The 15,387-nt window shown below is 45.9% G+C and overlaps 1 protein-coding gene and 1 long non-coding RNA gene across 3 annotated transcripts; both read right to left on the bottom strand.

Annotated features, from left to right (window-relative positions):
• Positions 1–3,607: 3,607 nt before the first annotated feature.
• On the bottom strand, positions 3,608–5,535 carry LOC135553242 (uncharacterized). Its single transcript, XR_010457569.1, has 3 exons — positions 5,009–5,535; positions 4,936–4,978; positions 3,608–4,777 (listed from the first exon to the last, which is right to left on the bottom strand). It is a non-coding gene; the product is annotated as an uncharacterized LOC135553242 (long non-coding RNA).
• A 46-nt stretch (positions 5,536–5,581) lies between these two features.
• On the bottom strand, positions 5,582–15,351 carry LOC135553241 (uncharacterized). 2 transcript variants are annotated; one of them, XM_064985416.1, is made up of 5 exons: positions 15,218–15,351; positions 14,324–14,586; positions 7,224–9,296; positions 6,910–7,116; positions 5,582–6,519 (listed from the first exon to the last, which is right to left on the bottom strand). In XM_064985416.1, exons 1-5 carry the CDS (start codon positions 15,222–15,224, stop codon positions 6,223–6,225), a joined length of 2,847 nt encoding a protein of 948 aa, XP_064841488.1. In that variant the 5' UTR covers positions 15,225–15,351; the 3' UTR covers positions 5,582–6,222. The 2 variants fall into 2 exon arrangements, with proteins under 2 accessions (XP_064841488.1, XP_064841489.1); XM_064985417.1 differs by having other exon boundaries at positions 14,324–14,583.
• Positions 15,352–15,387: the final 36 nt, after the last annotated feature.

The raw sequence follows: 15,387 nt of genomic DNA, 5'->3' as shown, positions 1-15,387 counted from the left end.
GGATGGAGAAGTGCGAAGGGAACCGCTCGTGAGTGGGGGGTTTAAACGCCCAAATGAGGAGTGAGTTTAGAGCGCCGCCCTGTGACAAAAGTCGGTAATTCTACACACCCACCTGCAAACATATGCTATGCCAGACCCCATGAAGTAGTATGGGGGGATTGGGCGGGGTGCTGAACAAAGATGTTTGCCTGCGCTACAGACGTTATAGCTGACGCCTCCATCACACTGACCACTTCTTGCATTTTGCGTACACAACAGAAGTACATTAATATCCAATGGAATGCTGCGTTTGCCTTGCAGCATTGCTTTGCAAAGTCAGTTGCAGCACGTTCTGTGTGGCACGTACGTTGGATTTATCGAACGTATGCGTCAAAACTGTACGGCGTCGACGGCTTGACAGAAATGGTATCAGAAAGTGAATGTTAAACTTAAGTTGTACACATATCCAGATGATGCGTCGTACCATTTTACGCCATGTGATCGAGACATAATACAGTAACTATTAAAGGCCCAGTTCACAACTTTTGTGAAGAAGAAGAAGAAAAAAAAAAAATGCGCCCACCAAAAATAAAATATTTTATTAATATTTTTTTAAATTGTGATTTTTTCAGGGGGTGCTGCAGCACAAAAGGAATCCCCATTTCCCGTGGCTATGGCCTACACCTGTCATATCCTTGTTTTTATGTTTATTGTCCTTTTTTATTTATTTTTTAACCTTTATTTCACTAGGAAAGTTACATCAAATCAAATCAAATTTATTTATATAGCCCTTCGTACATCAGCTGATATCTCAAAGTGCTGTACAGAAACGCAGCCTAAAACCCCAAACAGCAAGCAATGCAGGTGTAGAAGCACAGTGGTTAGGAAAAACTCCCTAGAAAGGCCAAAACCTAGGAAGAAACCTAGAGAGGAACCAGGCTATGTGGGGTGGCCAGTACTCTTCCGGCTGTGCTGGGTGGAGATTATAACAGATTGTAAATTCTTATTTTCAATGACAGCCTAGGAACAGTTGGTTAACTGCCTGTTCAGGGGCAGAATGACAGATTTGTACCTTGTCAGCTCGGGGGTTTGAACTTGCAACCTTCCGGTTACTAGTCCAACGCTCTAACCACTAGGCTACCCTGCCACCCCGTCCTATCATATTAGTTGATGTAAATAGCAGGCACAGCTGTCCTCAATTAAAACCAACCCTGGTTACGGATTGGCCACTCCCTAACGCAGACGTCCAGGTTATATTTTAGTCCTGGTCGCAGCCAAAATTTGTCAAGACTATTTCGTCTTCTGGTTGGTATTATCATCGGAGCAATGCAGTCATTATGATCAGACTAAGGGCGAATTTTTATTTGACAATAATTTTATACAACTGTTTTTAACAAAAAGCTATTTTAAAATCGTCAAGTCTTATCAAGATCATGCAAGAGCGGTTCTAGCCTTTTGGAGGGGCCCTAAGCGAGATTTCCTGGTTGCTAAAATTCTAATAGTTTATCTAATTTCAGTTTATGTGACAAAACAAGCAAGAGTAACGTAGAGAATCATTGTACCATCTAAACCACTGTGAAATATATTTTCCATAACCAAAAAAAGATTGTATTTTCAGCTGTTTGAAGCTGGTGTACAAAACCGAATGTGAAAGACACAAAAAATAAAACTTAAGAACGGGAAGCATAGAAATAGAGCACATAGAACAGATCTACCACTTCTTAGACTGGCTTTCAATGGGAATGACAGCTCTATAACTCACATTTCTATGTGCATTTTTGTCGGTCGCTCAAAAAGTTCGGTATTACTGTTTTTAAAGCAAGTTTTCTGCCGCTTTACACACTTTGCCAGAGAGAAAAGGTTTGTACATTTTCAAACAAATTTTATGCAATTCTTACCATTCTAAATTTTGACATGGCTAATTGAGTGACTGTCAGTGACTGACATTAACAAGAGAAACATTTCTAATGTGCAACCAAATTTCTATCTTGCACCTTGTGTAATCTCCATTTTGAAGTACTCAATTTTCTTCAACTACTTCCATGAGTTGATAAACAAACTAAAAAGGTTGCACACTGCCAGTTGGAAGGACACTGCCTGTTTCCTCTCTAGGTTTCTTCCTAGGTTCCTGCCTTTCTAGGGAGTTTTTCCTAGCCACCGTGCTTCTACACCTGCATTGCTTGCTGTTTGGGGTTTTAGGCTGGTTGATTTAGGCTGATTGATTGACTGACTGACTGATTGACTGACTGACTGATTGACTGATTGACTGACTGATTGATTGACTGACTGATTGACTGGTTGATTGACTGACTGACTGATTGATTGACTGATTGACTGACTGATTGACTGACTGCTTGACTGATTGACTGACTGACTGATTTACTGACTGACTGACTGACTGATTGACTGATTGACTGACTGATTGACTGACTGACTGATTGATTGACTGAATGATTGATTGACTGACTGATTGACTGACTGATTGATTGACTGACTGATTGATTGATTGCCCAAAATCTGTCTTCTCCAGCGGGAAGTGTTTTTCCCGCTCAACAAGCAAGTAGTTTTTGTATATGGGGGTCAATGAAAGTGTCAAATTTGTTTAACAAACATTGTAATGGATGATTTGATCGATTACAAGTTTCATAATGATTAGGTTGCTGCAGGTGTACTGATATAAATAGGACAAGTGACATCACGGCAACTTGGAGAAATATCTCTTTATATTAGTTGTGCCTAGTCATTGTCATTAGTTACCACATCCACAAAGTCATAAACCCCGCCCATTTCTACAATTGATCTTCTAAAAAAGGTGATTTTAAACCTAATTACACTGCTAACCTTGCACCTAACCATAACCTTATATTAGGACCAAAGATATAGTTTTTCTGTTTACATTAATTTTCACGATATATATGATTCTGCCTTTGTGTCTGTGGTAACTAGTGGAAAAAAAGTTGTGCCCGTTCTTCACATGCGTACCTGTCCTCTCATTGGCTAGAATGGTCCCACCTGATCTTGCCTCCTCCCGACTGCCTTTCCATTTTTTTTTATTTTTTTTTTGAGGGCGGTATCTGGTCAATATAATCGATAATCTGCGGCGTTGAGAAAGTTTGGATAAAATCCATGGAAAATAGATTACTTTCCAAACCTTTAATGTGGAAATGAGAAGGCTTTATCATCTACAGTAAAACATGTTGTCTATTTGAAATGAAGGTGCCAGCAAAACATCTCGTTTGAATTCAAAACACGAAAACAATTGTAAGCCTACAAATCAACACACTCACGGTGAAAGAAGGTGCAAGCGTTTGCAATAGATCAGTAAGGAACGTACTGTAGCAGATAATACACATTGGCTAAATCCCAAATGGCACCCTATTGTCTATAGCGAACTACAATGGGCCCTACGTATAGGCAACAGTGGTCAATTTGGGACGTACATATGGATTCCCTTCTACCTTACAATACTTTATGTTATAATACTTTATGATATGTAACCGTTATACATATTTGAAAAGACAGAATGTCATGTCATCGATATCATAAACTGTCTCAATTAATGCTCTTAAAAAAATAAAAAAATAAAATAGATGACTTGTTAAAATGATTTAAAATGACCCCCCCCCCCCCCAAAAAAAAACAAAAAACACTATCATGATCTTCATCTACCTCACTCAGCAAATCAAACTACTGATGGATGGGCGCATGGCAGAATGGCTGAACAGATACATGGTTTATGATAAGTGATTTCCTGAGATTCACGAATTCAAATTAATTAATTAATGCAAGAGAGATGATGGTCAAAGTCTATTGGTCTGTGTGCTTGGTATTGTGCACCTACAGAGAATCTCAAATTTAGTGACAAAATACTGGATTTAAATTGAATGGCTATTATGTTAAGTTAGAAACATTCCATTTAAATTGAATGGATATTATGCTAATGTCAAATACTGTATTTAAATTGAATGGCTATTATTTTAAGTGAGGAAATACTGTATCTAAATTGCAAGCATATTATGTTAAGTGAGGAAATATTGTATTTAAATTGAATAGCTATTATGTTAAGTGAGAAATATTCTATTTAAATTGAATTGCATATTACGCTTATGACAAATACTGTATTTAAATTGATTGGCTATTATGTTCAGTGAGGAAATACTGTATTTAAGTTGCAATGATATTATGCTGTACAGTTAGGGCAGGTAAAAAGCACATGTAAATGTAGTCAGAAAGAGGTCCACACCCTACACCCTAACAGGTATGCATACTGTCACAACAAATACCATGGGAAAATGGGTACATGCATCCTGACAACGTTACAGTAAATCATTTGTGACCGTCGCCGACCAGGGTTAGAATCCAGGTGTCCTGCTGTCCCGATACTGTGTTGTAAATCCCACTGAGCTAAAGTCTATGAGGTTCATACACCAAGTCCTTCAAAAGTGTCTTAAAAAAACAACATGTCATTCTGCTCCACTTCAATTTTCAGACTGATTAGACTTTTCCCTGCTTCTACACCTGCATTGCATTTTCCCTGCTTCTACACCTGCATTGCATTTTCCCTGCTTCTACACCTGCATTGCATTTTCCCTGCTTCTACACCTGCATTGCATTTTCCCTGCTTGTACACCTGCATTGCATTTTCCCTGCTTCTACACCTGCATTGCATTTTCCCTGCTTCTACACCTGCATTGCATTTTCCCTGCTTCTACACCTGCATTGCATTTTCCCTGCTTCTACACCTGCATTGCATTTTCCCTGCTTCTACACCTGCATTGCATTTTCCCTGCTTCTACACCTGCATTGCATTTTCCTGCTTGTACACCTGCATTGCATTTTCCCTGCTTGTACACCTACATTTTCCCTGCTTCTACACCTGCATTGCATTTTCCCTGCTTCACCTGCATTGCATTTTCCCTGCTTGTACACCTGCATTGCATTTTCCCTTTTCTACACCTGCATTGCATTTTCCCTGCTTCTACACCTGCATTGCATTTTCCTGCTTCTACACCTGCATTGCATTTTAAACCCTGCTTCTACACCTGCATTGCATTTTCCCTGCTTGTACACCTGCATTGCATTTTCCCTGCTTCTACACCTGCATTGCATTTTCCCTGCTTCTACACCTGCATTGCATTTTCCCTGCTTCTACACCTGCATTGCTTGCTGTTTGGGGTTTTAGGCTGGGTTTCTGTACAGCACTTTGAGATATCAGCTGATGTACGAAGGGCTTGATAAATACATTTGATTTGATCCTTATCTAGTGCGCTACCTTTTGACCAGAGCCCTATAGGTCTTGGTCAAAAGTAAGGCACTGAATAGTGTGCCATTTGGGTTGTAAACTGAGACAGTGAATAACAGTGAGAGTTCATCTGAGCCATACAGTATAGAGTTATATCCAATAACAGATCTATATTATCTATAGTCTATACAGTATAGAGTTATATCCAATAACAGATCTATATTATCTATAGTCTATACAGTATAGAGTTATATCCAATAACAGATCTATATTATCTATAGTCTATACAGTATAGAGTTATATCCAATAACAGATCTATATTTTCCTGCTTCTACACCTGCATTATAGCGCTATAGTCTATACAGTATAGAGTTATATCCAATAACAGATCTATATTATCTATAGTCTATACAGTATATGGCTCTGAATTTATATGTTGCTATGTAGCGCTAGGCAGTTCTGTTCTCTGGGGCAGGTTGGGACAGCATTGGGGCAGTTCTCTGGGGCAGGATGGGACAGCATTGGGGCAGTTCTCTGGGGCAGGTTGGGACAGCATTGGGGCAGTTCTCTGGGGCAGGATGGGACAGCATTGGGGCAGTTCTCTGGGGCAGGTTGGGACAGCATTGGGGCAGTTCTCTGGGGCAGGATGGGACAGCATTGGGGCAGTTCTCTGGGGCAGGTTGGGACAGCCTTGGGGCAGTCCTCTAGGGCAGGTTGGGACCGCCTTGGGGCAGTTCTCTAGGGCAGGTTGGGACCGCCTTGGGGCAGTTCTCTAGGGCAGGTTGGGACCGCCTTGGGGCAGTTCTCTAGGGCAGGTTGGGACAGCCTTGGGGCAGTTCTCTAGGGCAGGTTGGGACAGCCTTGGGGCAGTTCTCTAGAGTAGGTTGGGACAGCCTTGGGGCAGTTCTCTAGGGCAGGTTAAGGCAGGGGTGGGGCTGTGATTGGGTCTAGGGCTATGCTGGTGGTTGTGGTATAGGCAGGGGTTGGGGCTGTGATTGGTTCTAGGGCTGTGCTGGTGGTGTAGGCAGGGGTTGGGGCTCTAAGCTCTCTGGCTTCAGTCCCAGGGGGAGGCCGGGAGAGGAGAGGGGGAGGCTGGGGGAGACCAGAGTGTTGAGGAGGGCTGAGACAGAGACGTCAGGAGACTGGAGCTTGGATAGGAGCTGTAGCTGGTCCTGCTCATGACAGACCCCTGCCTCGTTGCAGACGCTGTGACACAGCCCTGTCAGACTCTGTAACATCTCCTCCATGTTCTTCTGCAGATGGGCCTGCTCCTCCAGCAACCTCTTCTTCTCTCCTCTCTGTGGGGCAGAACAGGATGTTACATCACAACCCACTGGACCAATACAACACAGCTCAGCTATGAATGTCATTGTGTAATTAGTCACATAAGAGGCAAATTACTTATGCGTTGCTCAATTTACTAAACTCCAGTTGAACAATCCGCTACTTATAACATGTATTGCTGAAATGTTTACAATTAAATCAAATTGCCAAATTATAAATAAGATTCTAATGCTATATTATGAGATTATAAATGACAAGAGTAGGGTTGGTGTCAATTTAATTGACATTCCAGTCAATTCAGAAATTACACCGAAATTGGAATTTGGTTTACTTTCTGAATGGACTGGAATTGAAATGGAATTGACCCAACTCCGCAAGAGAGATGATAGCAAACACAGACGTACCAGTGTGCCGATCTCAGTCTGTAGTTTACTGATGCCTTCCAGCTTCCTCTTGCGACAGCGCTGGGCGGCCACGCGGTTCTTGCTGCGTCGTCGGACGTCGTGGACGAATTCCAGCTGTTCGTGGGTCAGCTGCTGGCATCGGAGGAGCTGTTGGAAGGCACTACGACTCACTGACGAGATCTGAACCACCGGGAAGGGCAGACGAACCTGGAGAACACACCACGGATGGGTGTTAAAGACAGATGGTCTCTGGTCAAAAGTATTTGGTAACTCATTACACCAATACACTGTGACCTTTCAGTAAGAACTCTGACCTCTTGTGCTCTCCTGTTGTTGGCCTCTCTCTCCGTGTCTCCGTCTGTGTCCAGGTCTCCGTCTGTGTCCTCTCCTGAGTTAAGAGATGACATGTAGGGACTCATCTCAGACTGGGACAGGCTGTGGTTCCCACCGGGGGTCTGGGCCTCCCCGGTCTCCTCCACCCCACCCATCACACCCGTCTGTCCTACCTTACCCATCTCCCCTACCTCTTCCATCCCCTCCATCCCCCCTGCCTCTCCTGTCCCCAGGTCTCTAAGGAAGGGACAGTCTGCTGGATTTGAGTTCAGGTCTAGCTGCCAGGGGAAGTCTGCAGCCTTCCCCAGACCTCCGTGCTCCATGGTGTCCAGATTAGGAACTCTCCCCAGACCTCCGTGCTCCATGGTGTCCAGATTAGGAACTCTCCCCAGACCTCCGTGCTCCATGGTGTCCAGATTAGGAACTCTCCCCAGACCTCCGTGCTCCATGGTGTCCAGATTAGGAACTCTCCCCAGACCTCCGTGCTCCATGGTGTCCAGATTAGGAAGAGGTTCAGTCTGTGAGGGGTATAAATCAGGCCAGAAACCCTTGGCCAGATGTTCAGCCACCTCCCTTTCTACGCTGCTCCGGTCTCCATACCCCCTACCATCAGGGGTAAGACCACAGAGGGTGGGGTCAGAGAGGGAGGGGTCAGTGAGGGCAGAGTCAGGGAGATGACCCTCAACAGCCACGCTGGCATCCAGACCAGGGTCCTCTCTCGGCATTAACACAGGTAGCTGATCTACTTGACCTAATCGTCGTGTCCTTGGGAGCATAAGGCATCCACCATGGCTCTCCCCCTCACTATTTTCTGAGTTAGGGCTTTTGTGTATTGCCAGGAGATCCAATACAGGTAGCTGAAGCTCAGCCTCCTCTACCACCCCGGAGTCTCTCAGTGGGCACGTGCTACAGGAACCTGGGTTACACCCAGCTTCTTCAGCCATCAGACTCCCAACAACAGGCTGGTCATCATCCATCTCTTCAACCGTTGCCTCAATAAGGTCTGATGGGCTCGCATCGTCATGGGACGGCAGTTCACAGCAATCTCTCAGACTCCCCTCACCCATCGTCATGGGGCACACCGCTGCCTCCATCCCTAGGATGTCACTGAAAACGGCGTCGGGGTCTGGCTTACGGTCAACGCCACCAGGACACGGCATGGCCAGGATGGGACAGACACCAAGACCACTGGAGGACGGCAGTCCCCCGAGGGATAAGGGTGACATGTTGGGGCCACAGGTCTGTAAACAGAACTGCTCCCGACCACTGCTGACCGGGTTGACTAGTAAGGCCAGGCTCTTTGGACATCGGGATGACGACAGAAAGTTTATTTGTACGTTTCCGTCCGAAGGCACTGTTAAACTCTGGTGTGACATTGTTCCACTTGGGTTGGCAGTTGAACACTGTGCCCTGGAGTCACTTCCTATGTTCCGGACATCACTTCCTGTTGTCTGGCTTGGGCCCGTGTTCTGGGGATGAGGTATAACCTGCTGCTCTCTGTCTCGGTTTGTGTCTGTATTGTGGGCTAAACTGTCACTAGGCAACATGCCCTGGCTGGGGGTCATGCCACTAGGCAACAAGCCCTGGCTGGGGGTCATGCCACTAGGCAACAAGCCCTGGCTGGGGGTCATGCCACTAGGCAACAAGCCCTGGCTGGGGGTAATGCCACTAGGCAACAAGCACTGGCTGGGGGGTGACATACTCTGGTTGGGGGTCCTGCTTTGAGACTGACAGCCTGTACAGTGGGCTGAATCGACACTGGGGGACCTCCTCTGGCCGGGGGACCTGCCACTAGGCAATCTTCCCTGGTTGGAGGACCTGATCTGGGACCTGCCCTGACAACAGCCTCCTCTTCTTTTTCTTCTTGCCTCCTGGGCTGTAATGTTGCTACCCTCCAGGAACTTTGGCAGAAGGAAGTCGAAGCAGCTCGTCTCCAGGTTGTGAAACCCCAGGAGCCCGGCACACCTGTGGATGGCCATGATATTGTCTTTGGTGAAGAGCAGCTTGGAGGTGTAGCAGAACTGTAGCAATGGCTCAAACCCCTCTGCTGTTACCTGGAGAGGGAAATATGTTAATATCTAACCTGTACCACAGCACACTGACTCAGTACCGGTGCCCCCTGTATATAGCCTCGTTATTGTTATGTTATTGTGGTACTTTTTACTTTAGTTTATTTGGTAAATATTTTCTTAACTATTCTTGAACTGTACTGTTGGTTAAGGGCTACACGTTGTTTTCGGCACATGTGACAAATAAAACATTTGATTTGATGTTGAGTTAGTCAGCGTCCCAAATGACACCCTATTCCCTATATAGTGCACTACTTTTGAGTAGAGCCCTACGGGGTCAGCATTTTGGGTGGGCCTTAGAGGGTCTGGCCTGCCCTTCCATACTTTCTTGCCCGTCCAAATAAATTATGTTCAACATAGATCACTTATTTTAACGAAGATGCGCACCGACAGAAAGACTCAACAATCAGAGGAATAAATATCATAATCCCCCCCCAAAATGCTAACCTGCCTTGTTATTGTGATGGTGAGAGGTTAGCATGTCTTGGAGTATGTAAAATGCTAACCTGCCTTGTTATTGTGATGGTGAGAGGTTAGCATGTCTTGGGGGTATGATCTAAAATGCTAACCTGCCTTGTTATTGTGATGGTGAGAGGTTAGCATGTCTTGGATGATATAAAATGCTAACCTCCCCTGTTATTGTGATGGTGAGAGGTTAGCATGTCTTGGGGGTATGATCTAAAATGCTAACCTGCCTTGTTATTGTGATGGTGAGAGGTTAGCATGTCTTGGAGGTATGATCTAAAATGCTAACCTGCCTTGTTATTGTGATGGTGAGAGGTTAGCATGTCTTGGGGGTATGATATAAAATGCTAACCTCCCCTGTTATTGTGATGGTGAGAGGTTAGCATGTCTTGGGGGTATGATATCAAATGCTAACCTAACCCCTTGTTATTGTGATGGTGAGAGGTTAGCATGTCTTGGGGGTATGATCTAAAATGCTAACCTGCCCCCTGTTATTGTGATGGCGAGAGGTTAGCATGTCTTGGGGGTATGATATAAAATGCTAACCTCCCCTGTTATTGTGATGGCGAGAGGTTAGCATGTCTTGGGGGTATGATATAAAATGCTAACCTCCCCTGTTATTGTGATGGTGAGAGGTTAGCATGTCTTGGGGGTATGATCTAAAATGCTAACCTGCCTTGTTATTGTGATGGTGAGAGGTTAGCATGTCTTGGGGGTATGATATAAAATGCTAACCTCCCCTGTTATTGTGATGGCGAGAGGTTAGCATGTCTTGGGGTTATGATCTAAAATGCTAACCTGCCTTGTTATTATGATGGTGAGAGGTTAGCATGTCTTGGGGGTATGATGTAAAATGCTAACCTGCCTTGTTATTGTGATGGCGAGAGGTTAGCATGTCTTGGGGGTATGCTAACCTCCCCTGTTATTGTGATGGTGAGAGGTTATTGTGATGGTGAGAGGTTAGCATGTCTTGGGGGTATGCTAACCTCCCCTGTTATTGTGATGGTGAGAGGTTAGCATGTCTTGGAGGTATGCTAACCTCCCCTGTTATTGTGATGGTGAAAGGTTAGCATATCTTGGGGGTATGACATTTGTGCGTAACTTTCTCACTAATTATTAATCACGATTCATTAGACTATCCGTAATCGTGGTAGCATCGACAATAATGTCGAAGTGTTTACAAACATTCTATTCTTATTTAAATTGTTTTTGTTTTTTTCAGTGACTCCAAAATGACACAATACATTATTTACCATTCATTTCTTTTGGGCAGAAAATTATCTGAAACACAACCAAACCAAAGAGCAAACTGGTCGTGTTCATGCCACATTAAAAAGATAATACATTATTACAGTGGAATAACAAGTATTTACTATAAAACCCTTTCATTTTTTATTTCATTTTTGACATAGGAGGTTCTGTAAATAAAACATGCCCCCTGTGGAAATTAAATGCCCATCCAACTGATTCATCCGGGCTCAGACCCTGGAGCCCTATGGACCCTGGAGCCCTATGGACCCTGGAGCCCTACGGACCCTGGAGCCCTACGGACCCTGGAGCCCTACGGACCCCTACAGACCCTGGAGCCCTACAGACCCCTACAGACCCTGGAGCCCCCTACAGACCCTGGAGCCCTACGGAGCCCTACGGACCCCTACAGACCCTGCAGCCCTACGGGCCCTGGAGCCCTACAGACCCCTACAGCCCCTGGACCCTGGACAGACCCTACGGAGCCCTACGGACCCCTACAGACCCTGGAGCCCTACAGACCCCTACAGACCCTGGAGCCCCCTACAGACCCTGGAGCCCTACGGAGCCCTACGGACCCCTACAGACCCTGCAGCCCTATGGACCCTGGAACCCTACGGAGCCCTACGGACCCCTACAGACCCTGGAGCCCCTATGGACCCAGACCCTGGACCCCTACAGACCCTGGAGCCCTACAGACCCCTACAGACCCTGGAGCCCCCTACAGACCCTGGAGCCCCCTACAGACCCTGGAGCCCTACGGAGCCCTACGGACCCCTACAGACCCTGGAGCCCCCTACAGACCCTGGAGCCCTACGGAGCCCTACGGACCCCTACAGAACCTGCAGCCCCCTACAGACCCTGCAGCCCCCTACAGACCCTGCAGCCCCCTACAGACCCTGGAGCCCTACAGACCCCTACAGACCCTGGAGCCCTACAGACCCTGGAGCCCTACAGACCCCTACAGACCCTGGAGCCCTACAGACCCCTACAGACCCTGGAGCCCTACGGACCCCTACAGACCCTGGAGCCCCCTACAGACCCTGGAGCCCCCTACAGACCCTGGAGCCCGCTACAGACCCCTACAGACCCTGGAGCCCCTACAGACCCTGGAGCCCCCTACAGACCCCTACAGACCCTGGAGCCCTACGGACCCCTACAGACCCTGGAGCCCTACAGACCCTAGAGCCCCCTACAGACCCTGGAGCCCCCTACAGACCATGGAGCCCCCTACAGACCCTGGAGCCCCCTACAGACCCCTACAGACCCTGGAGCCCTACAGACCCCTACAGACCCTGGAGCCCCCTACAGACCCTGGAGCCCTACGGAGCCCTACAGACCCTGCAGCCCCTGGAGCCCCCTACAGACCCCTACAGACCCTGGAGCCCCCTACAGACCCTGGAGCCCTACGGACCCCTACAGCCCCCTACAGACCCACCTACAGACCCTGGAGCCCCCTACAGACCCCCCTACAGACCCTAGAGCCCCCTACAGACCCTCCTACAGACCCTGGAGCCCCCTACAGACCCCTACAGACCACATTACTTTTTCACAACTCAGCCTCATTCTAAATGGATTAAATAAAACATTTTCCTCATCAATGTACACACAATATACCATAATGACAAAGCGAAAACAGGTTTTTAGATTTTTTTGTAGTTGTTGCAAATGTATTAAAATAAAAAACAGAAATACCTTATTTACATCAGTATTCAGACACTTTGCTATGAGTCTCAAATTTGATCTCAGGTGCATCCTGATTCCATTTGATTATCCTTGAGATGTTTCTACAACTTGATTGGAGTCCACCTGTGGTAAATTCAATTGATTGGACATGATTTGGATAGGCACACATGTCAGAGCAAATACCAAGCCGTGAGGTTGATGGAATCGTCCCCAGAGCGCCGAGACAGGATTGTGTCGAGGCACAGATCTGGGGAAGGGAACCAAAACATTTCTGCAGCATTGAAGTTCCCCAAGAACACAGTGGCCTCCATCATTCTTAAATGGAAGAAGTTTGGAAGCACCCAGATTCTTCCTAAAGCAGGACGCCCGGCCAAACTGAGCAATCAGGGAAAAGGGCCTTGGTCAGGGAGGTGAACAACAACCCAATGGTCACTCTGACAGAGCTATAGAATTCCTCTGTGGAGATGGGAGAACCTTCCAGAAGGACAACCATCTCTGCATCACTCCCCCAATCAGGCCTTTATGGTAAAGTGGCCAGACAGAAGCCTCTCCTCAGTAAAAGGCACATGACAACCCACTTGGAGTTTGCCAAAAGGCACCTAAAGGACTCTGACGATGAGAAACAAAATTCTCTGGTCTGATGAAACCAAGATTGAACTTTTTGGCCTGAATGCCAAGCATCACATCTGAAAGAAACCTGGCACCATCCCTACGGTGAAGCATGATGGTGGCAGCATCATGCTGTGGGGATGTTTTTCAGCAGCAGGGGCTGGGAGACTAGTCAGGATCGAGGGAAAGATGAACGAAGCAAATTACAGACAGATCCTTGATAAAAATCTGCTCCAAAGTGCTCAGGACCTCAGACTGGGTCGAAGGTTCACCTTCTAACGGGACAACGACCCTAAGCACACAGCCAAGACAACGCAGGAGTGGCTTTGGGACAAGTCTCTGAATGTCCTTGAGTGGCCCAGCCAGAGCCCAGACTTGAACCCGATCAAACATCTCTGGAGAGACCTGAAAATAGCTGTGCAGCGATGCTCCCCATCCAACCTGACAGAGCTTGAGAGGATCTGCAGAGATCAAATGGGTGAAACTCCCCAAATACAGGTGTGCCAAGCTTGAAGCATCATACCCAAGAAGACTCAAGGCTGTAATCACTGCCAAAGGTGCTTCAACAAGGTGATTCAACAAAGTGCTTCAACAAAGTACTGAGTAAAGGGTCTGAATACTTATGTAAATGTGACATTTACATGTTTTTTTTGTTGTTGTTTTTTTACAAATGTGCAAAAATATATTTTTGCTTTATCATTATGAGGTATTGTGTGTAGATAAACGAGGGGAAAAAAACTATTCTCATTTTTTTTTAAATAAATAAAGGCTAATAACGCAACAAAATGTGAAAAAAGTCAGGGGGTCTGAATACAACTGTAGCAACTTCGGAAGTTAGATCGCGTTTCTTAATAACGCGTTCTGTATTACCCTGCGCTATGGGCATTTCTGGCGCCGACAGAGATGGCCGCCTCGATTCGCTATGGGCAACAAGGTAGTACGCTTTCTGAATACAGGGTGCCATTTGAGACAAAACCACAGTGTAGTTTGTATATGACCCTGACCTGATCAGGCAGAGTGAGCACCAGGCTGGGGCTGGTGTGGTTGAGGATCCTGCTGTGGAAGTAGTCACTACAGGAGGCCAGTACAGAGCAGTGGGCCCTGAACGTCCTGCCACCTGCCACTAGTGTAACATCACACAACACATCACTCAGTCTCTGGTCGTTGAGACGCGTCAGGACGTGGGAGCTGTGAACCGTAGACTGGAACGTGAACACCGAGGTACGGTCGCCCCTGAGAGACATGGTGGTGACAACCTGACAAGCTGCTGGAACAAATATCAGACAGACATAAACAAGATAAATAGACACGAACAACTGTTGGGATTGTAAACTATGAATTCTCTCTAATAATTGTATATTAGTAATATATTATCTACTATTGTCCGAATCAATGTCCAATTAAACGTCTTTGTGTCCGTTGTGTGTTTGTGCGTTTTCCTGGGGTTGAGCAATAGCAGGAAATGCTGAATCATGCTTAGGCAAGTGAAGGAGAAGCATCGTTTCTTCGTTCGTTCTAGACTTCTTTTAAAACAGTTTTGGATATTTCCGAGTTTCATTTCTTAGTTTTAATTATCCTCATCCCTCAATATGACTAAAAAACAAATGAATTAGACCTATGCATAGGTAACTTCTGGCTATAATAGCAGAAATGTATCAAATAGCAAACATCGAGTTAGACTATGGGGATCCATACCCTCCCTATAGAAAGCGGATCAACCGATAAAATAACATATTTTTTTGCAACTCACTACCGTTACTTTCACAACAGGACAATGGCAATAACGCGCAATCATGATTTAGAACTTTCTTCTCGCATTGGGCAGAGTTTGCAACTAGTTACAATGTATCGTTCCATTCCTACCTCACCGTCTAGAATTTACACATTGTTTCACCGACCTGTCATGTCACCGAGATGATAGTTCCATTTAATGTTACATCAGTTTATGATAAAATGCTGCTTTCGGTTGGTCAACATTCCACTGGTGAAACAAAATGTCATGTGACAATAAACGTATGCACCAGGAAGTATTTGGCGTTACTCTATTTGACCAAAGATTGTCTATTAT

Source organism: Oncorhynchus masou, chromosome 13, assembly GCF_036934945.1.
Source record: "Oncorhynchus masou masou isolate Uvic2021 chromosome 13, UVic_Omas_1.1, whole genome shotgun sequence".
NCBI lineage: Eukaryota > Metazoa > Chordata > Actinopteri > Salmoniformes > Salmonidae > Oncorhynchus > Oncorhynchus masou.
The sequence above is the reverse complement of the archived record's forward strand: the minus strand, read 5'-3'. Positions and strand labels throughout refer to the sequence as shown.